Source organism: Nannospalax galili, unplaced genomic scaffold (assembly GCF_000622305.1).
Source record: "Nannospalax galili isolate Female #2095 unplaced genomic scaffold, S.galili_v1.0 scaffold652, whole genome shotgun sequence".
Classification (NCBI taxonomy): domain Eukaryota; kingdom Metazoa; phylum Chordata; class Mammalia; order Rodentia; family Spalacidae; genus Nannospalax; species Nannospalax galili.
This window is the reverse complement of record NW_008332152.1, coordinates 204,404-229,860: the sequence shown is the minus strand read 5'-3', so window position 1 is coordinate 229,860 and position 25,457 is coordinate 204,404. Positions and strand designations below refer to the sequence as shown.

Sequence of the window (25,457 nt, the reverse complement as noted above, 5' to 3'; positions counted from 1 at the left end):
GGAGGTGGGGCGGGGAGAAGGGGCTCGGTGGCCAGCTGGGACCTGGGGCAGGCAGGCTCTGGCAAGCGGCTCTCCTACAGTAACTATTTACAACACCACCCTCCTCTCCTCCCTCCAGCCTATTATTCATTCGGTGCTTTGGTGAAGAATAGCTCACGCGCCTTCCACCTCTACAGAGCTGTCTTCCGGAGGCGGGGAATTTTCCCCCAAGGTGGACAGGTGGCGGGCCCCCTTTTCCAACCATTGGTTCTATCTGTAAAAAGTCACTATATTCTGTTAGGAAAGGACTTTCTATTTGGAACGGAGTGATTCAATTTTTGTTTAATTTTTGAAACAAGGTCTCACTTAGCAGCCCAGGTGGTCTCGAACTCTCTACCCCAGCCTCTGTGCTGGAATTACAGCACTGAGCTACCACCACACCCCTGCTGGGTGATTAAAATGTAAAAGAACCAGTTACTTCCTAAGAGCAGGGATCGGTGAAAAAGCCAGACTTGCTTGAATCTACCAGGAAGGAAGAAAACCGATTCCCAAGATTAGGTGCTGGGTAACTCTTTGATATAAACATAATGCTTTTGAAATCTTGAGATTAATAATAATTACAAAAAAGAAATAGAGGAAGAGATTAGTGGCCGCCAGTGTCTAAGGGCACGATTACAAAAGGGCCCCAGGAAGGCATAGAATGTTCTGTATTTGACTGGTGTTGGGTACTTAGTACCAACTTAGTACTTGCTACCGAGGTCGAGCAGAACCTGGGACGTCTGAGCAAGCTCGGCCGGTGCTGGGATCTAAGCACCTGTCCGGGTTGTGAGACTACTTCTTTATTTCTTTGCTGTGTTTCGCCAGGAGACAGCGCGGCGGGGAGGGCGGGAAGCAGGCGGGTCGGGGCGCACACCCGCAGAGCTCGGGGACCCGGCGCCCAGCAGGCCAGCGCGGGGGGCGGGGCCGGGGCGGGCCGCGAGTCGGAAGTGACGTCAGCAGGCGGGGCGCTCACCTGGGCACCTGGGCGGTCGGGGCTGCGCCGGGCGGCGGAGAGTCGCGCGATGGAGGCCGAGGACCGGGGCCCGTGGGTCCTGGGGCTGCTGCGCACGTTCGCCGCGGACGAGTTCGCGGGCTGGGAGAAGGTGGGCTCGGGCGGCTTCGGCCAGGTGTACAAGGTGCGGCACGTCCACTGGAAGACGTGGCTCGCGATCAAGTGCTCGCCCAGCCTGCACGTCGACGACAGGTCAGCGGCCGGGCGGGGCCGGGGTGCGGGCGGCACCGGGGACTGCGCTCCAGGCGGGGATCCCGGGACCCGGCGGCCGTGACCCGGGACCGGAGGGTGCGCGCGCTCCGGGAGCCCTGGGTCCATTGCGCTCCGGGCCGGACTGTGGCTCCGAGGGCTCCTCGCGCTCTGCGCTTGCGGGAGTCGTGGTCCGGCGCTCAGGGACCCCACGCGGCCCTTTGCGGTCCCGGACCCGCGCGGCCCGGGGCGTCGGGGATCCCAAGCCCGCCGTGCGCGCTGCGTCCGCGGCCCTCGGAGCGCGTGGAGCCTGCCCGGGACCCACCTGGGCGCTGCGGTTTGCGCCCGGCTTAGAGAAATTGCCGTGTGGGCCCCTGGGCTTTGTGGGTGAGTTAAGACTCCGTTCCACTTACTCAGTAATTTGCGTTGGAGCACAAATTGGTGTAAGACGGTAATTATTTCGGTCGGAAGCACCGGCTTGGTGAGGGCGAGGCGTCCGCGGTGCCCCGCGGTTCCAGGGCCCCGGCCCGGTGATGGGGTCCTGGTGGGGCCCGGGATCCGGTTCCGCGCACCCTGGACCTCTGTCCCTCCCAGCAGAGCCTGGAAGGATGCTAGAGGCCCTGGTAAACTCTGCGGTGATTGTGGTCTGGGGGCAGAGAACGGAGCAGATTCTAGAAAACATCCTCCCCAGATTGCTTTGTTTACAGTTGCATTGTGATAGTTTGTATCTGAGCCTCAGATTGGCATTTAAATGCCTCATCCTTTACCCAAGTTGCCATGAAAGTGGCGTTGGCCGTTTACCCTGAGGTTCGCCTTAAACCCGGTTCAGCCATGACTGCTTGAGAGACCTACCTGGTTGAAGTCATAGGGACGGGATGGTGCCCATGCCTGTGTCTGTCTGGGTGGCAGTAAGGGGGGTGTTCTGAGGATAGGATCTGGTCTCCTCACTTCCTCACATCTCGTTCCGGGCCTGGAGACTCCATTCAGAGTTATCAGGAGGTTTTGTTGTTTGCTTGCTCTTTCTTTCCTATGATGTAAGGTGGAAACCGAGCTGGGAACAGTGTCAATCCCCACCACCTCTGGGCGCGTGGCCTGCTAGGCCAGGGTAAACCTAGCACCCCTCCCCCACTGAGAGGAGCCTGGTAGCCCTTCTGGCCTGGAGGGGCGCTGTGGTTATTTTGATGACCGAGGTGCTGTGGTTATTTTGATGAACTCCAAACTTTTTTGGATAGCAGCCAACACTCAGCTTCTCAAAGGTAAAAACTCCAAAGGGGCATTTTTACGCCCTTGAGGACTTAGTGTGATTGAGTTTTCTAGACAGAGTGAGTTACTCACCAGCAAAGACTGGAACCCAGATGTCCAGTATTGGAAAGTAAAGCAGGCGCCACCTACCCCCAGGCAGCTCAGCTTGGAGTCGCCTAACAGCCACCAGTTCTGTTTTTTTTTGGGGGGGGGCGGTAACCAAGTCACTGACCTTCCTGCCCTGTCTGAAGCAGGTAGCGTGTTGGGGAGGTCGAGGTCAGCAGCAGCCAGCCGGAAATTCTTGGCTGCCAGGTCCGTTGCTATTTTGCACTCAGGCCTCCTTTAATTAAGCCCCTGCTGTGTTAGAGAGCTCTGTTAGTTCCCAGCCCAGGTCTGCTTAGGAAGTCACCTGGTCCTGCCTGCCTGAGGGGCCTGATGACCCGCAGGCTGACCGGCAGGTTGATGGGGTTGCTTCTAAACCTTGAACCAGCTGTTGCAGTAGGCGGAGTCTGCAGACTTTTCCTGGCTGTTTTGATGTGCTTGCCTGGCTACCAGGCACTGCCTAGAGGAAGGAACAGTTTCCTAGAGTGTTTGTGTTCCGCCTCCAGCCTGAAGCAGAATTTTATTTGCCGGTTCTGACGCTCATAAATAAAATAATTTTAAAATGGACTCAAAAGGAAACTAAAGGATCATTTTATTGGGGGGTCAGGAGGCAATCGATCTTGGCAGCTGACAGGAAGAGGCTTAAAAGGCAGAAAGTCCTGTTTTCTGAGTTAGAGGTGAGGGAGACTGGCAAGCTCAACCTGGAGCTCTTCCAGGCCCTGCATGGGGCCCTCCAGCACATGCACGGGGAAGAACAACAGGGTCTCCAGGGAGAGAGAGAGGAGAGAGAGAATGAATTTCCAGAGTGCCAGGGCAAGCAGGCTTAGGATTTGGGCCAGTACTCCCCCAAAAGGAAGACCGGAAGAGGGAAAAGCAAACAGGTAGAACAGACAGGTTAGTGAGATCCTGCCTGGCTTGGGGGAGGGTCTTCTGGAGTAAATACATACTCTGAGGGAATGCCTGTCGGCCCATCTTTAAAATATTTTATCATTTGTATTTTATGTGTATTAGTATATTGCCTACATGTATATAAGTGCACCCATGTCGTGCAATGCCCAAGGAGGTCAGAAGAAGGTGTTGGATCACCCGGAACTGGAGTTAAGGATAGTTGTGAGCTGCCACATGGGTGCTGGGATTGGAACCCAGCAGTTGTCACTTATGTTAAGCCAGTGCTCTTAACCGCTGAGCCGTCTCCAGCCCCTTCCTCCCATCTTAACATGCATTCAGGTGTATCATGTTCCTTGAAGTTAAAGCTTTTGAGGGATGTTCCCCTGTTCAGCTGTTGGACAGGCCCAATTGGATTAACTGAAGGGAGGGGCAATAGTGTGTCTTCCAGTTTTGTGATCTTTGGGGCAGGTGGGAATGTCATCTCTCTCTCATCATGAAGCCCCTTCATGAACACAGAAGGCCACAAATGGCTAAAGCTTAGAGAATAAGAGTCTGTAGTCTGTAGAGTGTGGGTCCTTGGGCAGGACTCCTGTATTAAACTCTGCCCACCCAGCGCTCAGGGACCATTTCGGAAGAGGGTGCAGAAAGATTGTACGAGCCAGGGGAGGAGGTGCAGGACCATATGGAAACAGAGTCCTCCAGGGTCCTGGGACCCTACTCCTATGAATCTATAGCAGTGGTGTCAGCATACACCAGACCCATGCAAACTCTAGCAGACAAAAACCCAGCATAGCCTGGGGAAATGGGCAGCAGGCCTTAGTCTTAGCCGAGGAACTATTGGCAGCTGGTAACTGCTGGGTGAGGGAGAGTTGATCTTCTTTAAGGGAGAGATAGGCTGACTTGACCCCAGTGGATGATCTTGCACTGAGGGATGTCTGGGGACACTAACTTGACTTGATAGACCTTAACATAAATGACAGAATGCATGAAATCTGGTGGGGGGCAGGGAGGGTGTGGGGGCTCATGTGGTGGCATAAAGATGACTAAGATGTTTTGTATTAAATACACAAAACTTCAATTAAAAAAAAAAGTCACATCTCTACCCAAAGCCAGAGGTAGAACTCGGGTTCCATTCTTTTGACCAGAAATCATATAACCATAGATTTAAAAGAGTTAATAGTAAATCCGTAAGACAGTCATACTTGACTAGGTAGAAAGAGCCTCCTGTTGATGCGCCACAGAAAGCACTCCCCTGCCTGTCCTTCTGAGGGACGGCACCCTCCTCACTCCTAAGGAGGGATGGTTGTGATACATCCACTTTTTTTTTTTTTTTTTTTTTTTGTCTTTTTGAGGCAGGGTCTCCCTGTAGCTGCAGCTGGCCTGGATTCTCTGTGGAGACCAGGCTGGCCTCACAGTCACAGAGATCCTGCCTCTGCCCCGAGTGCTGGAATTAAAGGTATGCGTCACCACACCTGGCTGATACATCCCCTTTCTTAACAATTAGTGTGTTGCCAGGACCGTGGAGGTGGTCCAAAGCTTATCATGAGTGGTGCGTTCTCAGCAGCCTCCGAACTTGCTAACATCTACCTCTGTTGAGTGGTCTTTGCCCTTTCTTGGGCATCTGGGATCACTTATGGCCTTGACTTGCTATGTAGGGGGTCATCTTAGGCACAGCTAGGGGCAAGGCCCATTTTCATTGACCAGGGCTGCTTACCCCTCTAGATAGGCAAGGGGTCTTTTGGTCCCCAGCAGCCACCCAGGCCCTAGCCTTTACCTGCCTTTGAGCCTCTGAAGGTGAGGGTTTATCAGGCCTTGGCATCCACACAGGCCTCCTGAGAAATGTCTTCTATGGGTGGGACACTTAAGAACTCACCCCTCCATTGATCTGAGGTTTCTCCTTTGTGGGACTAGTTGTCTTGGGAGGGTCTTGGTGTCTGGCTTTGGAGAGAGGACTGTCCTTCCTGGCAGGCTTTCATTGGGAGGTCACAGGTGCAGAGGGTCAGGACTCATATATTCTTAGCAGGCAGGCAGGAACAAAGTGGCCCAAAGGCTCCATGCCTCTCTCCCTGCTCCCAGACAAGAAAAACTCTTGAACAAAAGTCTTTGGTGCAGGCATCCATCCTGGCAGTGCTAATAGCGCTGGGCCCTGGCTAGTCAGGGCGAGCCCGAGCAAACCCTGGGTTTGTAACTGCGGAGCTGACAACTGAACAAGCCCGATTCTTGTCAGTTTTAAAAATAGCAGTGTGGGAACCCCTCCGAGGCTCCTGGGAACATAATTGGATTGGTGTGTAGAGAGGACTAGCGGAGAGGCGACCAGCTTGGGAGTGATGAAACGTTTTTCTGGCTGCCTGCTGTCGCCCATAGATGCTTCCCTGGTTCCCTGGCAGCTGTTACTGACCTCCCTCCCCTCCCTCCTCTCCCTCTCCTCCCTCCCCTCCCTCCTCTCCCCTCCTGCACTTTTCTAACCAACAGGCTCATTCAGGGCTGGTCTTCGTTCTTTCCCACTTCCCATAATGGAACCCTCAGTTTCTTGTCATCGGGGTCTTTGGAATTTCTTGCTGAGCTGGGAGAAGAGCAGTGGTATAGCCTCTCAGATCATTCCTTCCAGAAACAATGGGTGACAGCCACCCTATTTCTCCTCACTCTAGTTCCCTCTCTGTGCGGGAGACTGTATTTCACTAGTTGTAATGAGAGGAAGAAAGAGAGAGAGAGGAGAGAGAGAGAGAGAGAGAGAGAGAGAGAGAGAGAGAGAGAGAAGTGGAATTAATGTAAAAGCTCCTGAAAGAGCCTTAGACTGTAGTCCCAGTACTCAGGAGGCTGAGGCAGGGGGATTTCTGTGATTGAGACCAGCCTGGGCTGCATAGTGAGTTCTAAGCCAACTTGGGCCACAGAGTAAGACCTTATCTCAAAACTGGGTGGTGCTGGGGGATTGGGAAGAGCAATGATTAAGTACTTGTGAGACTCTGTGTTCAACTTCCAGCACCAGAAAGAGAAAGGTGCCTTGAGAAATCGTAACCGAACTTGGTCCTGTTTGCGCACAGATTTCTAAATGGAACTGAAAAGGGAAGGGGAGGGTGGCTGGGCTGCTATTTTTCCTTCAGCTCAGAGGCTGAATTAACACCCCGTCCCAGGGGCAAAGGAGACACTAGCCTTCCCGTGCAGTGCAGACGTAGAGCTACTGCTGGAGTCACAGCCCTCAAGTTGTGTTTTAACAACCTGACCTCAGTGGATCCTGTGGTCCAGAAACATTCTTCACCATGTCCAGAGAGAACAAGGTGGTGACCAGAAGCTGCCTTGGGCTTCCCACCCTGTGCTCACAGCCTCATCCACATCCAGGCTAGGGGCAAGCTGGAAAATTCCTCCAGGTTTTAAAAACAATAGTTACAAATGTACAGCTCCTTCTGTGCTGTTACCAGCATAAATCAGACATGCTTGTGGGAAGAATGCATGTTAAATGGCAATTATTAATGTCAAAGAAACAATGGTGGGTGCTTTGTGTGCTGGAGTCCTCCTGCCTCTCCCATGTGGGACCTGGCCCAGATTAGGTGCATGGAGTGGCAGGTACTCCCAGTGACACCTAGGGGCCTGAGTGCCCGGCCCCAGGAAGCTCCAGGCTGCATGTCCTAGGTGCTTTAGTTCAGAGGTTACTAGATAATAATGAGTGCTTTGAAAAGTTTCCCTGACCTGCACGTACGTGGTGCACAGAAACTCACATAGCCACACCACATACACATAAAACAAGCAAACAAATAAACGTATGTTTCCCCGAGTGTTCCAGCACCCTGTCTCACTGCCGTCCTTTCCACCCTGCGTCTCTTCTGGTCACACAATCGTGATGGTGATTTGATTTTTATCCCAGGAAACAGTGGCCAATTTCCAATGAGGTGCCCTGAAGAGGGCAACTGAGATGGGCTTTCTGCAGCAGCTCTGTAGCCCTAAGTGGGGTCTGTGTCTGGAAAGGGCCCAGGGCTGGAAGGAGGACTTGTTGAACTTGGTGTAATGGGGAGGGAGGAGCTGCCTCTTTCTGTCAGCTGAGTCGCTGGAGAGCTACCAGCCGAAGTGGGCTGTGTGTACTAAGCCCTTTGAGCAAATAAAGAAAACACTTGATTTATTTGCCAAGTGGCACAGATCTTACACTTAGTAAAGACATTCAGTCATAAATGAACTAATTCTGTCCCCAGAATATATATCTGTCATCAGGCAGGTTGGTTCGGAGGGTCATTCTCAGGATGTCCAGTGAACAGGGAAAGTGCCCTTGAGAATGGCCAATCTGTAAACATCAGAGCTGCCAGTTCCCTAGACTGGAGACAGATGGGTGTGCCTGGCTCTCTTCACATGGTGACAGGTCTCTACACTTTGCAGAGGGACTGTAGGCTGTCACCTAGCAGGAAGGGCACCCGTACTGGAGGATGCAAGCTGGCTACCTTTTATAGATTTTATTTTTATTTTTTAAATTGTGTATGTGTGCTGGCTGCTTTTGTAGAAGACCTGAGTTCAAATCCCAGCACCCACATGGAGGCTAACAACTGTCTGTAACTCCAGTTCCAGGGGATCTGACACCCTTTTCTGTCCTCTGCAGGCATTGCATGACACAGGTACACTTACATACATGCAGGCATAACACTCATACACATAGAATAAAAATAAATAATTTTTCTTTTTTTTTTTTCTTTTTGGTCTTTTTGAAACAGGGTTTCCCTGTAGCCCCAGCTGGCCTAGAACTCACCATGTAGACCAGGGTGGCCTTGAACTCGCAGAGATCTACCTGCCTCTCCCTCCCAAGTGCTGGAACTAGGCATGTGCCACCTCGCCCAGCAAAAAATAAATAAATTTTAAAAAATTGTATGAGTGTGTGTGTGTTTGCTGGGACTTGAACTCGGGTCCTCTGGAAGAGCAGCATGTACGCTTAACCACTGACCTGTCTCTTCAGTTTAACACAGTACAGAACAGAGATTCCAGTGCATGGAGACTAACCAGTCAGGTCCTTAGCTCTGAGGACTCCCCTGGGGAGAAAGGAGCCCAGCCCAAGGCATCCCGACTTCCTTCTCTTTCAGGTACCAGCTCACTTTGTCATCCAGCCCTTCACTGGCCTTTTTTTTCAGATGCCTGTGGAGTCCAGGAATGGGCTTTGGAGTCCCCCAGCCTGGTCTGGATTGTTGGTGTCCCAGGTGGGGATGGCCCCATGGAGCTCAGGGATCTGCCTCCTGTCAGGGCCACGCTCTGGGTATCTCCCACTGAAGGAAGGAGCAGTGGACAGGATCCTGGTGTGAAGACAGCTTTTCCCCCTGGCCCAGGGCCCATGGGCTAGCTGTGTATTCCTATGACTAGCTGCTCTCTTCTGACTGGTACTTCCCCAGAGGGCTGAGACAGCATGCTGTGTTGGGCTCCATTTGTTATGAAGTCAGCTAATTAGGGGTCTGTTCCCTGGCACCCAGACAGCAGTTCCTGGGTATGTGTCCATAGGGTCTCAGCCCCAGCTAAGGATTGGCACTGGGCAGTAAAGGGCTGATTCCTCTAGTCTTGGACCTGTGAGAATTTCTCCTGTCAGAATGTGTGACACCCAGGGGAACTGCTTCTAATATGACTTTGGGTGGCCAGTAGGACCCAGGGAGCTTTGGCTGCCTGCCTGCCAAGGATCAGGGAAGCCTGGGAGCCGTCTGTGGCATATGCCGGGGTCTCAGAAGAGGAGCACAAGTCAGGGAGTATCTTGTTGGCACCGTTCTGTGTCTTCCAGCAGCCGAGACCTGGGCACAGGTCCTTGGCGGTTTTGTGGCAGCCTCTCCAGGCCCCGAAGAACCCGTGTGTGGGGATTGATGGGGACAGCAAGTCCTAGTTCATGGGAAGGGCTTGATGCTAGATTCTGCCTTCTGGGGAGGCACCAGGGCACCTTCGCCTACAAAGTCTGTGAGTGGACGGACACCCAGGCTGCCCAGTTCCAAGCTTCAGCAGGTCTCTCCAGGTATGGTTCTGAAAGTTTCCTCATAACTAAAAAGCAGATTTCCTATCCCTGGCATGGGGACCATTTCCGCAGCCTCTTGGGCACTTTTCTGTTTGGAGAGATACTTGCCTGGGTCCCGAGTATCCAAAACGCATCCTCCTTGGATGGGGCTTTTTACCTTGAATGTACACTGAGACTTTTGACCCCTGGCTCTGTCATAGAACACAGCAGTTCTCATCTGTATAAACATCATGGAACTGACCTTTGGCCGGATTGGCTCATGTTTCCCTGTAGGGGTGGAGGGTGAATGGTCCAGGCTCTGCAAGGCCACAGGCCTGTGCCACAGCTGCCCCTCTCCCCCATGGCCTGTGTGTGAGTATATGAGGAGATATTCAAGGTGAAATCTCCCTGGCAGGCAAGTAGCGGGCGGTGTGGACAGCCACACAGATGTTTTTACCCCAAAGGTGTAGCATTATTTGTAAGAGCCAAGGGTAGAACAGTCATGTCCGTCAACACGCAGGCTAGCTAGCAAAATGCAGTCTGTCCATCCACTGGAAATTGCTTAGCCATACAGATGGACTCGAATATGTCATAAATAGGGTTTGAAAACATACCCGGTGAAGTAAGGCAGACACAAAAGGGTGTGATTCCAACCATACACAGTGCCTGGATTCAGACAGAGGAATGGTGGGTGGGTGTTATATGAGAACAGTGTGTTGGGGAAGATGAGAAGGCCTCAGGGTATAGATGGCGGTGATGGTTATGTGTGTCATGCCATGACATTGTATGCTTATGAATGTTGGAAAGGACACCGATGACCTTCTGTGTACTCAGCAGAAAGCACGGTCAGCTGCACATGGCCGTTGGCCAACCCCTGCTATAGACTTGTGCTGCTCTGTTAAGTGTGAGATTGGATCCAGGAATAATTGAGCCTGTGAAAGGGCCTCAGAAGGCAGGTGAGGTTCCTCGGATGGGTGGCAGTTTTCCGTTCAGCTCAAACTCCAAACTCAGGATCTTGTGTCTCTTGCAGGAGTCTACATAACTGCTAGTTTCTGTCCTCATAGTGATCCCCTGAGCAGTGACAGGTGTAAACAGCATAGGCTTTGGAAAGCCCGGCATTTAATTATGTCACATCCATGAATTCCACACGTATGCACATTTGTCACTGGTTGCGTCCTGGCCAGTGGCTCTGTATCTGGCTTGGTGACCTCCACATCACCCTCATGCCTTTGAACCTTTTCAGGGAGCGCATGGAGCTTCTGGAGGAAGCCAAGAAGATGGAGATGGCCAAGTTCCGGTACATTCTGCCTGTCTATGGCATATGCCAGGATCCAGTTGGCTTGGTCATGGAATATATGGAGACAGGCTCTCTGGAGAAGCTGCTGGCCTCAGAGCCGCTGCCGTGGGACCTGCGCTTCCGCATTGTGCACGAGACAGCTGTGGGCATGAACTTCCTGCACTGCATGACCCCACCACTGCTGCACCTTGACCTGAAGCCTGCCAACATCCTGCTGGATGCCCACTACCATGTGAAGGTAGGGACCACATGAGCCCTACCTGGCTGCGGGCAGCCAGTACACAGGATGACTTGGGAAGGAAGGGATCTGTGTCCAGGTGGATCTGGGATTCCCACATGGAGTTCTGGAAAAGAGATGCTGCTTCTTAGAGGCAAGAACTTGAAGTCAGGGTCTTTTTCAGCGTGAGAGCTGAAGTCCCCGGTTTGTAACGTGTTGTAAATCTACATGATGTGTAGTTGGAGGTGGACCTCTGGGACCTTCTCCCCCTGGCACTCTCTAGGCTCTGAGAACCCTGAAGCAGATTAAGGACACAGGGATCCGAGGCTTACTGTCTTGTGAAATCACAGCAGAGACTGCGCTTTGGACCAGTGGGACCCCCGGGTCCTCTGGTGAAGGGGTGTGTTTGCTCACACTGGTCTGGGCTGTTGGCGGGGTCTGCGGTATTCCGGACATTTGTCCCCTCATTCCCCTGTATGCTGCCATATGTTTGGGAGAGCTGTGGCATGCTCCCAGGAAGACACTTGACCCTCTTCCCGAGCGCCGTCCTCCGTAGTACAGCCAGGAGTTGAGATGGGGTGCATCCTCCCCAACTCGGTACCTGGTGGAGAGAGGAAGTAAGGAGACACTACCTCTGGGTGTCATCCTGGTCAGTAAGGGAGAGTGCTGATGCTGTGTTCTCCTCCACTCTGGGGGTGCTGAGTGACATCATGGTGCTTTCTGAAGCTCATCCACGTGTCTTTCAACACTGGATGCTCACCAGGCACTTAATGCCTAGTGAGAAAGTGAGGGCCGTCCTTAACAAACGGAGCCGGGCCCCCCTCGGCCCCCCTCGGCCTCCCCTCCAGGTCATTGTTCCCTCAGCCTGACGCAGCTTTAGTTCCTGTAGTGTCAGTGTTGGTGACATGGTGTCAGTGGTGTTGGTGTCAGTGTCGGCCGGATGGCTAGTTGGGTGCTGTAGAGCCCTGGTCAGAAGATGGTCCTTCAGCATGCTGAGACTCAGAGCCACCCCCTCCCCTGATCCACCCTAAAGCCCTGCAGAAGCTGCTTTTTGTGAGTTAGTCACGGAGAACCTGAAAACAAACAGGAAGGTGCTTACACAACAGCGTTTCTCTGAGTCTTAGAAACAGCCATCTGGGACAGGCAAGCAGGCCTGCGGGGAGGGCTAAGGGTCTGTACCTCGATGCAGATAGGGTCCTCAGGTTTCTGGGCCCTTTGCAGTTCAGACTTACTCTGGGATCTTGAGGCAGGGGCTGGGAGCTGTCATTCTGCCAGCTCCCCTCCCTGTGCCCAGGAAGACACTGCTTCTCCCCCTGGTTTGCCAAGTGCATTAATTACCCGTAACATTAAACTATTACCTGATGTCACTCTGTATTAAGTACACTAACTAGCTCAGTTAGAACATTGACTGTAAACAAGCCATTTCCAGTTGGAGCGCAAGCTCTTGGTGTCTGATCCCAGGCTGCAGCCTTGGAGCCAAGTGGCCCAGAACAGACTCTGCTCATCAAGACACTAGAGCAAAAGCCCTTCCTGGGTGCAGAGAAACCTTTTTCTCTAAGGCAGCAGGGACCTCTTTGGTAGCTTGGTCTAGCTGTCCCAAAATAGAAGGGTTAGGCTCTTGGGGGGCCCTGTGAGCCTTGAGCTCTCTAGGAATGACTGAGTTCGATGCCAGTGTGAGTGTTTGAATCATGAGGCATCAGTGTTCATTCGTGAGAGTTTGGGGAAGAGGCCATTTCCTGGGCAGGAAGACTGAGCATGAGATAGGCCACCGTCCAAACTCCCACATCCTGGTGTGCATGCAGTCTCCTACAGAGAACTGAGGCTGCGGCCTTTTGCCAAGTGTGTTTTGAAGTGGCTGGCTGTCCCTGGTGTGCTCTTGAGGTCCCCAGCTCTCGGTCTGTCTGCATTTCTGAATGAAAACATTTCAGGCTGCTGGTAGTTGTTGGACTGAAACTGTCTGCCAAAACTTAAACTGGAGAGGTGCAATGGATGAGTGTTGTCTCTTAACTTGGAGCAGCATTGAGGGTCTACAGGACAGGGTTGATGGCAGCTGGCAGCGTCCGTCCCAGAGTTGTGGGTTTCTCTTGAGGCCTTGGAGGCTATGGAAGCAGACTGAGGTTAGGGCCTACTGGTCAGAGACAAAGGGCCAGGCCTGGTCCTGGGGGTGTCTTCCTGTCGGCTCCCACAGCCGTCCTCCAGGTCCCTTAGTCACTGCTCTGTTCTTTTTGCTCTGCTGCAGTGATGACACCAGGCCCGTAGGCTCCCTTCATGGGCACGGCCGGCCTGAAAACAGTCCTGACTCAGCCCATTTCCTGTTGCTGCCTGGGTGTGTTTGAAGAGGAGCCCAGGAGTGAATTAAAAGGCTTGAGGGAGAAGGGAAAGGGGCTGTTTCCCCCTTTCGTGCCGAGTTGGTGCTTAAGCCCACAAGGTACTTTAAAGGGTCTGGTTTGCACCAGGAAAGGGGTGCTCCCTGGAGGGGCTTCCCAGGTCTGTGGCTATGGGGACACCTTTACCCACAGGGGCCTATCTCCTCCATGGACTCGGGAAGTAGAGGTGGGGGTGTTCCACAGTGGCGGGTGTCTGGGGCTTCCTGAGCTGGGGCCTCATCACCAAGGGAGGGGACACCATGTTTGGAGGCGTCAGCGAGTGTCTGTAGATCAGTGAGCCCAGTAAGTGGTGAGGTGTGTGTTTTGCTTGCTTTAAAGGCCTCTGAAGACAAGTTGGGCTTTAAAGGACCTGCTGGCACTCGTAGTCTCCACAGCTGGAAGGTCGCACAACCGGCCTGACAGCAGACACCCCAGCTTTTCACGTGGCTCCCTTTAGTGGCTCCCTTTACCTGAAAGCCCAGGGCTGCTTTGCCCTTTCTGCTGACTGTAGCTTTCCAGCCACCAAGGCAGATATGCAGACTTACAGGAAGCAGGACTGACTGGCTGTCGCTCTTGGGTTCTGCCAGTGAATTCCTTCCTTTAAGCATTATCTCTTCCCTGTCCATCAAGTTTATGGATCATGATATCTCTAGGCCTGTCTGTCCTGCACCCCTGTGCTTCCTATTGGCCTGGGGCTAGGCTCCCTGGAGGACTAATTCGCTTTCTGACTGCTATGTTACAGATTTCTGACTTTGGGCTGGCCAAGTGTAATGGCCTGTCCCACTCACATGACCTCAGCATGGATGGCCTGTTCGGCACCATCGCCTACCTCCCTCCAGAGCGCATCAGGGAGAAGAGCCGGCTCTTTGACACGAAGCACGACGTATACAGGTGTGTGACACACCACCATGCTCTGTGTGTCAGGCTGGGGGCTCTGGGCCTTGTCGTTGCTTCTTGCCCTGAACAGCAAGGCTCAGGGTATCAGTCACTCATGGGGTTTAGTCCACATGCAGAGAGTGTGTGCATCCTGGGCTTGGGGGTTATAGCTGTGGGTACAGGTTCCCCAGGGCACACGAAAGCCCCTTTCCTTCCTATGGGCGGTGCTGGCTGAGGAGATGGTTCCTGGCTAACGCCAGGTAGACGTAGTTAAAGCAGCAGCTGCCAGCCCAGCACTGCACACGCTTTGGCATTGTCGTGAAATGTGGGCTTCATTTCATGTCAGTAGAAGCCGCTGCTTTGAGTAGCCCACGTGTCTGTATGTGTGCATGTGGCTCTGGGCTGCTCGAAGCTCAACCTCCTTGAACTCTGAAGTGAGCAGCTCACACTTATAGGTCACCTGCCTCTGAGGCAGAGTCCCCAGGATCTGAGTATCTAGAGAAGAGCCCCCAGGTATACACCCCCCCCAGAGAGCAGCCCCCAGGACACACATATACACACACACACACACACACATATACACACACACACACACACACATATACACACACACACACACACACATATACACACACACACACACACACATATACACACACACACACACACACATATACACACACACACACACACACATATACACACACACACACACACACATATACACACACACACACACACACATATACACACACACACACACACACATATACACACACACACACACACACATATACACACACACACACACACACATATACACACACACACACACACACACAAACACACACACAGGCCTTTTCAGACTGGGAAGGGAAAGGTCCTAATCACAGGGACTTCTCAGAGAGGATCCAGCCCAGAGCATCCGGCTCCGCCTTTGTCATCCGTCCTGGCTGACTGGTTTGACAAAGGCCATTGTGCCTGTGTACTGCTGGGCTCTTGAGCGTCTGATGGCCCTCTGGGAACTAGTCAGGACTTGTAGAGTTTGGGGAGAGAGGTACTCTGTTTATTTTAGAGTTGGCTTCCAACTTTTGAACCTATAGGTTCCAGCTAATTCTCAATGAGAGTTAGGCTAAATTTTTAAATTCTTAAAAAATATATATCAGATTGGCTCCATTTTGGTGAACCTAGTTTATATTATGCAAACATATGTATCCCAGGAGTCGAGAGGGTTTGGGGCTCAACTGGCAGAACCCTAGCGACCCTCTTACAGGAGCATTTTGGTCAGAACCTGACTTTGGATCTTGAAGGCTTAAAGTTACAGTAGAGATGAGGGGTTGGTGAGAACGCCTGGCATATGTCCAAGTACCTACTCTGCCTCCCTGTGTGTGAGATGGCAACTCAGGCAATCTCCCTGAGAGCTCAGGGTCCAGGTGTAGACGGCCTCCAGACACCCCCTGATGTCCGAAGGCCGGTGCTTAGCTGGCTGAGTTTAGAAGGCAGTGAGGAGGTTTCCCCAGACTTACTGCTGTGTGTGAGGAACACTACCAAACCCACAGCTCCAGCATCCCACTGACACCTGGTTTCTCTTTCCAGCTTTGCCATTGTGATCTGGGGTGTGCTCACACAGAAGAAGCCGTTTGCTGGTGAGTGGGGGTGTCCTTAGCCTTCTCAGCTCCTCCATAGGGCCTGTGGTCTATGCTGGGCTATGGATGAACCTCTCAGAGCCATCCTTAGGGCAGATGCTTGTCCTGTTTTGCACTGTGCGGAACCCACATTGGCAGAGCCCTCCTTGGTGTCATTTATATACAGGGAGAGACAGATCAACTGTGGCCATGTTCATAAGCCAACTGGTATTTTATGTGTGGTAAAATATATATAACAACAGATACATGTTTCACTATTTTAAGTGCATATATCCTTGGTAGTCCAGCCATTCATTGTTAAACAAACATCATCACTAACTAGTTCTGGAAGGTTCCCATCATCCCAGCAGAAACCCTATCTCTGTTAACTGGGCCTGTGGTCCAGCCCTTCCTCTCTCCCCTGCTTCCTCCCTCCCTCCCTCCCCTTCCCTTCCTCTCCTTTCTTTCCTCTCTCCCTCCCTCCAAAAATCATGTAACATATATGTGACAGAGCCTGCTGTGCTAACCGTTCTAAACATCCAGAGAGCAGCATAATAACATTCATGTGGCTACAGCTGCCTCCAGCACCTGCCCCACCCTGACTTCTGCCTGTGGCATTTCAATACCCCAAGTTAAGTTCTTATAAAGCTTCAGTAGCTTCTAGCCGCTTTTGAAAAAAGAGTTCCTTTCCTCTACTAAGATTTCTGGATACTCCCTATGTGGTATATAACCAATGATATTTGAAAATACAGATCATATTCAGTATGTGTGAGGCCCTGGATCTGGGAGCCCATTGCTGGTCCAGCCACAGACTGAAGCCAGGCATGAAAAAGGGGCCAGGGTAGGGGGTAGATCCTCAGCATGGCCAGACTCAGAATATTCTGGGAGCATCTCCCAGCAGAGTGGGTCAGCCGTGTGCCTGCCCCCATTGCTCACCCTCTCCCCTCTGACTCCCCACATGGAGGTCCATCGTCTTTTTTTTTAATGGTAGACTGCCAGCTGGACATAAAATTGATACCGGTGGCTCAGGAAAGTGGTGTTAAGTGTCAAGGATCAAGGGCCTTGACTTTTATTACCTTGTAATTAGTGGGATCAAGGTGCAGGCCTTCCAGGGTGTGGTGTAGGCTCCCTTGGGTCATCTTTGGCAGCAGAAAATCTTCTAGTGTTCACTTGACTTTCGTTGGGTTAGGACAGGCTGCTGGGTTTGGAAGGCTGGGTTATCAGGGAAATAGCCTGCAGATACTGGAGAGAGAGGCATTGCACAAACTTAACGGGAAAGAGCACAGAGCGTCAGTGTGAACCCTGGCAGCTGCCGGGGACTTTGGGCCAGTTTTCCACACCTGCTGATGGGTGTGTTTGGAACACAAGGGTGGGGAACAAATGGCTTCATGAGCTGCAAGCAGTTCAGGATGAGCACAGCTCACGCATTGAGGGTCACCTTGCGCCCTTCCCAACCAGTGCTGACGCTGTGGCTAGCACATTGATAATAACCAGTGGCAGAGCCCTTAACGTTCTCATTGTCCTTCAGAAGGTCACAGTGCCGGGAAGCATGTAGTTTTTACAACTGGGAAAACAGAGTGGTGTGTCCTGTAAAGAAACTTTAAAGAAAGCCCCAGGCTTGGAAAGGGAGGGTGGTGATCTCTTGGCCCTTGGCACTTCTCCAGACTTGCTCACTGGGGAGCTATCTCCCTTCCTGCGGAGTCCTGACACGTGTGCCTTCTTTACAGATGAGAAGAACATCTTGCACATCATGGTGAAGGTGGTAAAGGGCCACCGTCCGGAGTTACCTCCCATCTGCAGACCACGGCCCCGTGCCTGTGCTAACCTGATAGGGCTCATGCAAAGGTGCTGGCACCCAGAGCCGCAGGTGCGGCCCACCTTCCAAGGTGAGCGTCCCTGCCTCTCTCATCGCTGCCGTGTGATGGTTCTGCCAGTGACATTAGACCAGGACAGGGTTGAGGGCTGAGCTGCTCAGGTGGGGAACAGTACAATAGACCAATGCAAGCCCAGCATAGACAGGTTGGCCCAGCCCCTACTTTAGCTTGTCCAACACTCAGGGCTGGGATGGGTCACTGGAACCAGGTGGTCAACACTGATGTCCACCTCTGCTCCCAGTGGGCCGCATTTGCTGTCCAGGGAGCTTGGAACCCTGTACTTCAAGTTTAGATACAATGGTTTGTCTTTGTATCTTGAGTGGCTAGGTGTGGCTGGTGGACTTTCTCTTGCGGTCTTCTCTTCTTGGACAGATGTGTCTTTGGGATGGGCTTTGATGGAGTTGACGTTCACATATGTAGGGAGCACACCAGTGGACTGGGGCTCACCTGCTGGCCGGCCCTGGTAGTTCTGTCCTGCGTGTCTGGCAGGTTCCTGAGGATGCCAGACATGTCCTTTGCGGCTTAGGGGGTGGGTTGCCACTGCTTCTATCCCCATAGAATGGCGTTAGGAGTCATAGACACATCCAAGACAGCCCGCTTTATTTTCTCTCTCAAAGAAATTACTTCTGAGACTGAAGACCTGTGTGAAAAACCAGATGAAGACATGAAAGATCCAGCTCAGGAGCCAGGAGAGAAAAGCTCTCTAGCCTCCAAGAGCGAGGTAAACACACCGCGTCTACTCATTTCCTTTGTTCTGGTGGTAGAATTTTCCAGTCCGACCTCCCCTTCTGCAAATTCCTCACCATTTCCCTTCTGAGCCTGGTCTGTTCCTTCCTCTGGAATTAAAAAGTTGTCTACCCACATCCTGCTTGAGTGTGTATGTGAGCAGCCTGGGCACTGGACCTTGACAGGTGCTCATGGAACTGTGGTGGTGGGGAGGGAGGGTCAGAGGGCCCCAGTCCTGCTAAGCCCAGGAGAGTGGAGGGTGGACAGTATGGATTCTTCTTTACCCCTGGGCTAGAGGTCCTGGCCACTTTTTTACTCTGTTCATAAACAGCTTGTGTTATAAGTGCCACTTGGTTATTCAGAGGTAAAGAGGAGAGGTCTGGGAGTTCCAAGGCCCCAGGCTAGCTGAATGCCTCAGGGTAATAATTAAAGCGGACTTGCAAAGCCAGGTTGATAAGGGAGCTGCATAACTTGGGGTTATCTGGCATTAGGCAGTTTCTCCCAGGGAGATGCATAAACATTTATGGGGTAGGTGAGAGTTGGGGACCAAGGTTGAGGGGGCAGCCTGGGCAGACCCAGTCCTTGGATGTGTGATAAAAGGCAGCCAGTAAGTGGACAACGTGACTTAGTATACCAGGCACGACCACGTCCAGCCATTCCCAAGAAGAGTGGGGCTTAGAGCAAAAGCAGGCCACTTAGTCGATAGAAATCTGCTTAACTTGTAGGCGCTGGACCCTTCAAAAGCCTCCCTCCCCTCATTCATACACAGCCCTGGGTCAGACTTACAGAAGTCACAGGCTTTGATAGCAGAGACTCCAGCCCACCTCCTTTCCTTTGATTTCTTGCTGGATGGTCTGCTGTGGGTGGACAGTGTCCAGCCATGCCTGTTCTGTGCTCTTGGCTTACCCATGGACTGCCTTTGATTTGGATGGTGCCCCATGAGTCGGTGGTACCCATCACTTCCCTCTTGTTGAACTCACTCTTGTTACAATGTCTTTGTGGCAGGGAGACCTGGGAGGTGTCATTACAGCCCTGAGTTTCTGGTCTCCCTGGTGCTGAGTAGCCACAGGACCTGCATTTCTGCCTGGTGGCTGATAGGTTCTCAGCCTTTCCCTTCCAGCCCTGGCTTGCGGCTGAGAGTAACAGAGTCCTCACCACCTGCCTTTTCATCTTGCAGGCCAGGCCCGGGTCCTCACGCCTTAAGCGTGCCTCTGCTCCCCCCTTCGATAATGACTGCAGCCTTTCCGAGCTGCTGTCACAGTTGGACTCGGGGATCTCTCAGACCCTCGAGGGCCCCGAGGAACTTAGCCGCAGCTCCTCCGAGTGCAAGCTGCCGTCGTCCAGCAGCGGCAAGCGGCTCTCAGGGGTGTCCTCGGTGGACTCGGCCTTCTCTTCCAGAGGATCCCTGTCACTGTCGTTTGAGCGGGAGCCTTCCACGGGAGGTGAGTGACTGAGAACTGGTGAGAGCTCGCACGGGGCCTCAGCAACCGAACCCTCAAGCACTTGCCCAGATGGCTGCCTGTGTTCTCTCCTGAGTTTTGGTGTCCGCAGTGTAGTTGGTACTCGGAGCACAGTTGATACAGTGTGAGGGGGACAGGCCAGATCACCTGGCTACGCCAGCCCTGGGTTAGAGACTGGCCTCAGGTCTGCAGACTGCAAAGCCTAAGTTTCATCCGGTGAGACCACTATCTAGAGGCCTTCTCTTGTGGGTGCCAGCCCTGTACCCCATTCTCAGACAGTTCCAGGTCACCCTAACTCTAAGCTTTTGCGTTTATGTGATGTCTGTCCTGGGGACTCTAACACCTGCCGCTCTGCAAGCTGCCTCTGGGAACCCTCTCAGCCGGCCTCATCGTTACGTTAGATTTGATGGCCTTTCTTTTTATGATCTTTTTTCACACATAATTTATTTCAGGGTGGGGCATGTAGGTGCCATGGTGCGTGTGTAACGGTCACAGGACAGCTTGCGAGAGTTCTTCTTCTTCTACCATGTGGGTCCTGGGACTTGAACTCAGGTTGTTGGGTTTGTCAACAAGCACCTTAACCTGCTGAGCCATCTTGCTGGTCCTGATGGTCTTTCTTTCTGGAAGGGACATTGCCCCTGTCCTGCCCCAAGGTCTCCTTGACTGCCCTATCCCTGGCGTGCCGTGACTGCTCCCGAAAGCATGTGTATTTTCACCTAGACTGTGAACCTGTTGTCTCGGGGTCAGCGGGGTGGGGGTACTCTTCTGGAGGAGAGGGCGTGGGATCTTACCAGCCTGTGGTGACTTTTTCTGTAGAATGTAGGGGTAAGCAGACATTGAGGATTAAGATTCTAGAGTGGTTCACAAAGGCAGGCAGAGAGGACCAGTTTTGACGGGAGCCAAGTGGTGGGCAAGAGAGTGGAAATAGGACGGCCAGTGCAAATTGACAGAGGGACACCTTGGAGACCTTATCTAAGCTGCCCAAGGGCTCCCCAGATCTGAAATACCCCGGGGTGGGGTGGATGCTTAAGGCCTGCAGGTGTGCATCCTGAGTGACTTTGCTCTGAATCCCTCAAGGTATGGCCCACTCACTAGACTTGGTCCTCGTAGCCTTAGAAGCCCACATCCTGCAGCATCAGTCTGGCCCTGACTGTGGGGACTCTCCCTCTCCTCGTGGGTCGTTGGCCACCGGTCCACGAGGACAAAGGGAGCAGAAGCGACGAGCAGGGTCAGGACCACTAGTGAGCACTGACGGAAGATCCGCGCAGGTTCAGTGAAACAGCTCCAGACTCAGTGAAACAGCTCCGTTTATTCAGTGGGAGTAGGGAAAATATAGTGTGGAGGCAGCAGCCAAAGCTTCAGCTGATAGGTGCTCATAGTATGCTTTATTTACGTGTGGCAGTGGGCTCCTATCAGGCAATGCCTGATTATCATACAGAAAAAACCTGGGGGTAGTTTTTACTCCAGGTAACTATTGCCAAAGGTCATGTTCCAAATAAGGTCAGGCACCCGTGCTTGGCGGCACTTTCCAGGTAAGTCAGGAAGAGAGCAGGAGGCCCTGCTGAGAAGGGGAGTCCTTCCATATGGCGCCGAGCCCCTTAGAGCTATCCCGACATGGAGGACTACAACCCTAGCAGCAGGGTTCCCAACACCTGACCTCTAATGTTTCCCTCCTCTCCCGACAGATCTGGGCACCACAGATATCCAAAAGAAGAAGCTAGTGGATGCCATCGTGTCAGGGGACACCAGCAAGCTGATGAAGATTCTGCAGCCCCAGGATGTGGACCTGGTGCTGGACGGCAGTGCCAGCCTGCTGCACCTGGCTGTGGAAGCTGGACAGGAGGAGTGTGTCAAGTGGCTGCTCCTGAACAATGCCAACCCCAACCTGACCAACAGGAAGGGCTCCACCCCGCTGCACATGGCCGTGGAGCGCAAGGGGAGGGGCATCGTGGAGCTCCTGCTGGCCCGGAAGATCAGCGTCAACGCCAAGGATGAAGATCAGTGGACTGCCCTGCACTTCGCGGCCCAGAACGGGGATGAGGCCAGCACTAGGCTGCTGCTGGAGAAGAATGCCTCGGTCAATGAGGTGGACTTTGAGGGCCGGACGCCCATGCACGTGGCCTGCCAGCACGGTCAGGAGAGCATCGTGCGCACCCTGCTGCGCCGTGGTGTCGACATGGGCCTGCAGGGAAAGGACGCCTGGCTGCCTCTACACTACGCTGCTTGGCAGGGCCACCTGCCCATTGTGAAGCTGCTAGCTAAGCAGCCGGGGGTGAGCGTGAATGCCCAGACGCTGGACGGAAGGACACCCCTGCACCTGGCTGCCCAGCGGGGACACTACCGCGTGGCCCGTATCCTCATCGATCTGTGCTCTGCCGTCAACATCTGCAGCCTGCTGGCACAGACGCCCCTGCACGTCGCCGCGGAGACTGGCCACACTAGCACTGCCAGGCTGCTCCTGCACCGTGGTGCTGACAAGGAGGCTGTGACCTCAGAGGGCTGTACTGCCCTGCACCTGGCTGCCCGCAACGGACACCTGGCCACTGTCAAGCTGCTTGTGGAGGAGAAGGCCGATGTGCTGGCCCGGGGGCCCCTGAATCAGACGGCACTGCACCTGGCCGCAGCGCAAGGGCACTCGGAGGTGGTGGAAGAGCTGGTCAGCGCAGACCTCATCGACCTATCTGATGAGCAGGGCCTCAGTGCACTGCACCTGGCCGCCCAGGGCAGGCATGCACAGACTGTGGAGACTCTGCTCAAGCATGGAGCCCACATCAACCTGCAGAGTCTCAAGTTCCAGGGCGGCCAGACCCCTGCGGCCACACTCCTCCGGCAGAGCAGCAAGACCTAGCGTGTAGCTCCGCTCCGTGTGGGCGTCTGGTCTCTCCTAACCTCGTGTGCTCTGGGGACAGAGGGTGCTGTGCTGGGGCACTCGCCCACCCTGTTGGTGGCTTGCCCAATTGTTGACCAAGTGGAGGCCATGGACAAGGCAGGCGGTGCAGCTGTCGGGCCAGGTGGTGCCACTGGCAAGGCCCCTCCACCTGAGGGCATCCATCAGGCACTGGCTGACCTGTGGCCAGCCAGCACCTGCGATGTCAATCGGGGCGATGGGTCTGTGGCATTTCATTGTGGTCCTGATGGGCTGCTGATGCGGGTCTTTCATGACAAAGCCTGGACAAGACTGTCCCCTCTGTCCTAGACCAAGCCACCTCGACATCTTGGCCGAGGCATGAGAGGGGTCCTGCCCTTGGTTTTTCCCACTGAGCAGGTGGAGAGGATCCTGTCTCTGGAGACTTAGTTGGTTGACACGCCAGCTTTGCCTGAGACAGATGAGGACGTGCCTGGCACGGCCAGTTTAATCTGGAGGGGGTGTCTGTAAACTCAATGGGGCTAGCTTCACAGAACAGCCTTACCAGCATTGAGATCTGATTTCATTTGTTCTGTGGTGACCGCTAGGTCACCATGCCCTTCCCCCACTGCCCTCCTGGTTACTGAGTTCTCCTTACCTAAAATGGCTTTGGAAGCATCAGAGCTGGATATATAAAAATCATTGAAAAATTCTTTATAAACTGAGTTTTATACTGAAAATAGTTATTTAGTCAAACTGTTCTTTCAGGCTCCTGTTTTTTGGCAAGGCGGTATCTCCTGCCAAGGGCTTTTCTGACCTACCCTGTGGCAACTCTGGGTGTGCCCCAGCCGCAGCAGTTGGGGTGTGCCTTGAGGTGGCCATAGGAGGTGGTTGCAATCTCAGGTGTCAGAGAATTTTGGGTGTCAGAGATTTGATCAGCCTCATCGCTTGTCGGTATGCCTGTCCCACCTGATACGTTTTGAGCATTGTCACTGTAGATGTGAGTTGAGAAACTGACCTTGTATTCCAGTCTGTGCTGTGTGTGTGTGGCCTGGTGTGTGGCAGAGATTGACATTCATGTATTGTGTACGTGGATGTGCATCGTGGGCAGAGTGCTGCTCTTTTATGACAGGAAATAGGTAACTGGAGCTGGCTATGTTTTAATACGCCTCAACCTGCTTTTACTGTCTCCCATTCCTGCTGTGTAGAACACAGCGACCACAGGAAGTCTGCAACATTAATAAAGGATTATTCACTTACTTCTGGAAGTTAACAAGACTTGGGTTTTTTTTGTTTTTTTTTTTTTTAATAAACAAGCTTTCACCCTCTGATCCCTGAAAGCTAGAGGTCTAAGGCAGCAAGCAGCCTGGGATTTAGAAACATCACACACCAAAGCGGCCCAGGGCCTAGGAGATGCAGGAGGCAGAAAATGTCTTCCCTTCTGAGTCAGGCTCTTCCACACCTGGATCCAGTGGAGAGGTACTCCCAGCACCAAAGTCTGCATTTCTTTTGTTTATTATTTCCATGTGTTAATTTTATGTTTGAAATAATTTCAGGTTACAGAAGTGGTAAGAAGCCTGCCTAGACTCTAGGCTTCTCGTTTAATTACGTTTGATCTCATTTGCCTGATCCTCCTTTTGTTAACCCTCCACTCACCTTTCTTCTCAGCCTTCCATCTACCCACCATGTGTCACGTGGCGTGTCCACCCACCCATCTACCGAGCTACCCGACTCTGACCACCCACTTGTCTGCACTCTGTCCAGCCTCTCTCTACCTATCCACCCACCTGTCCACCTGTCTGCCCAGCCTTCTGCTCCCACTCTGTTTTTCCACCCCCTGTTACATCTCCGCCTTCAGTGCACAAGTCCTAAAAACAAGTACTTTCCCTGCCTAACGGCCACCATCACCTGTCACGATCAGGAAGTCAGTGTTGGTACGATACTATCTAAAGCACAAATCCTTTCCTAATACTTCAAATGGCTTCACAAACATCCTTTATAAACAAAACCAGAAGGCAGGCCAACAAGTGGCTCCTTTTAGCCCCCACCAGTCCTAGATTCTGTCTAGATTCCTCCTGTTTAGTCATCGCATCTCTTTTTCTTCCGGCTCGGCTCTTGTCATCTGTCTCTCGTCTTCGACTTTGACACCTGAGCTGTTCAGCATGTAGGTTTCTCTGACTCTCCTTGTGATGCGACCCTGTGTTCCCGCCTCCCTGTTTAATTTTTCCACTGATAGTAGTGCCTGGTCAGGATGCCTGTTTAGCCAGTGGGTCAAACTCCGTTACCCCTTATCTTGATGCTCAGTGATCCTTGAGTTGGTCAGCTTAAGTTTAGGGCCTCCACCACATGCTCTCCCTGAGTGCCTTGACTCACTGAGGCACTGTGAGGCTTATGTTACCTATACCCCTCCCTCCAGAAGCAGCTATTTTTGCAAGGAAACCCCTTCCCTCTGGCAGAGATCCCTGTTAGAAAGCCAGATCCAGGTGCTGGCTATTTCCACCATTACTGGGGTGTCCTGATTTCTAGGCCCTCAGCAGAGAGACTGGGAAGAATGTGTGTGACTTTCATGTGTATCACGTGCCATTTTTGTGTCTTGCTAGATCAAGGCCCTCACCAACAGCCCCAGCACCCCAGGATTACAGAGCGTTCATCTCAGTTCCCCACCCCAGTGTGTCTGCTGTTCAGTGCGGTGGAGAGCTGCTCTGTCATAGCCCACTCAGCTGCTCAGATCCCTGGCCTCGCAGAGCGATAATTTTTTTTTTTTTTAATTAAAAAAGCTGCT

At 52.9% G+C, this 25,457-nt stretch overlaps 1 protein-coding gene across 1 annotated transcript; it reads left to right on the top strand.

The window, feature by feature from the left end:
* Positions 1 to 979: 979 nt before the first annotated feature.
* Ripk4 (receptor interacting serine/threonine kinase 4) lies at positions 980 to 23,934 on the top strand. Its single transcript, XM_008827350.3, has 8 exons — positions 980 to 1,222; positions 10,633 to 10,924; positions 14,012 to 14,160; positions 15,742 to 15,791; positions 17,498 to 17,656; positions 18,262 to 18,365; positions 19,548 to 19,812; positions 21,516 to 23,934. The coding sequence occupies exons 1-8, from the start codon at positions 1,041 to 1,043 to the stop codon at positions 22,676 to 22,678; spliced, it is 2,364 nt and encodes a 787-aa protein (XP_008825572.1). The 5' UTR covers positions 980 to 1,040; the 3' UTR covers positions 22,679 to 23,934.
* Positions 23,935 to 25,457: the final 1,523 nt, after the last annotated feature.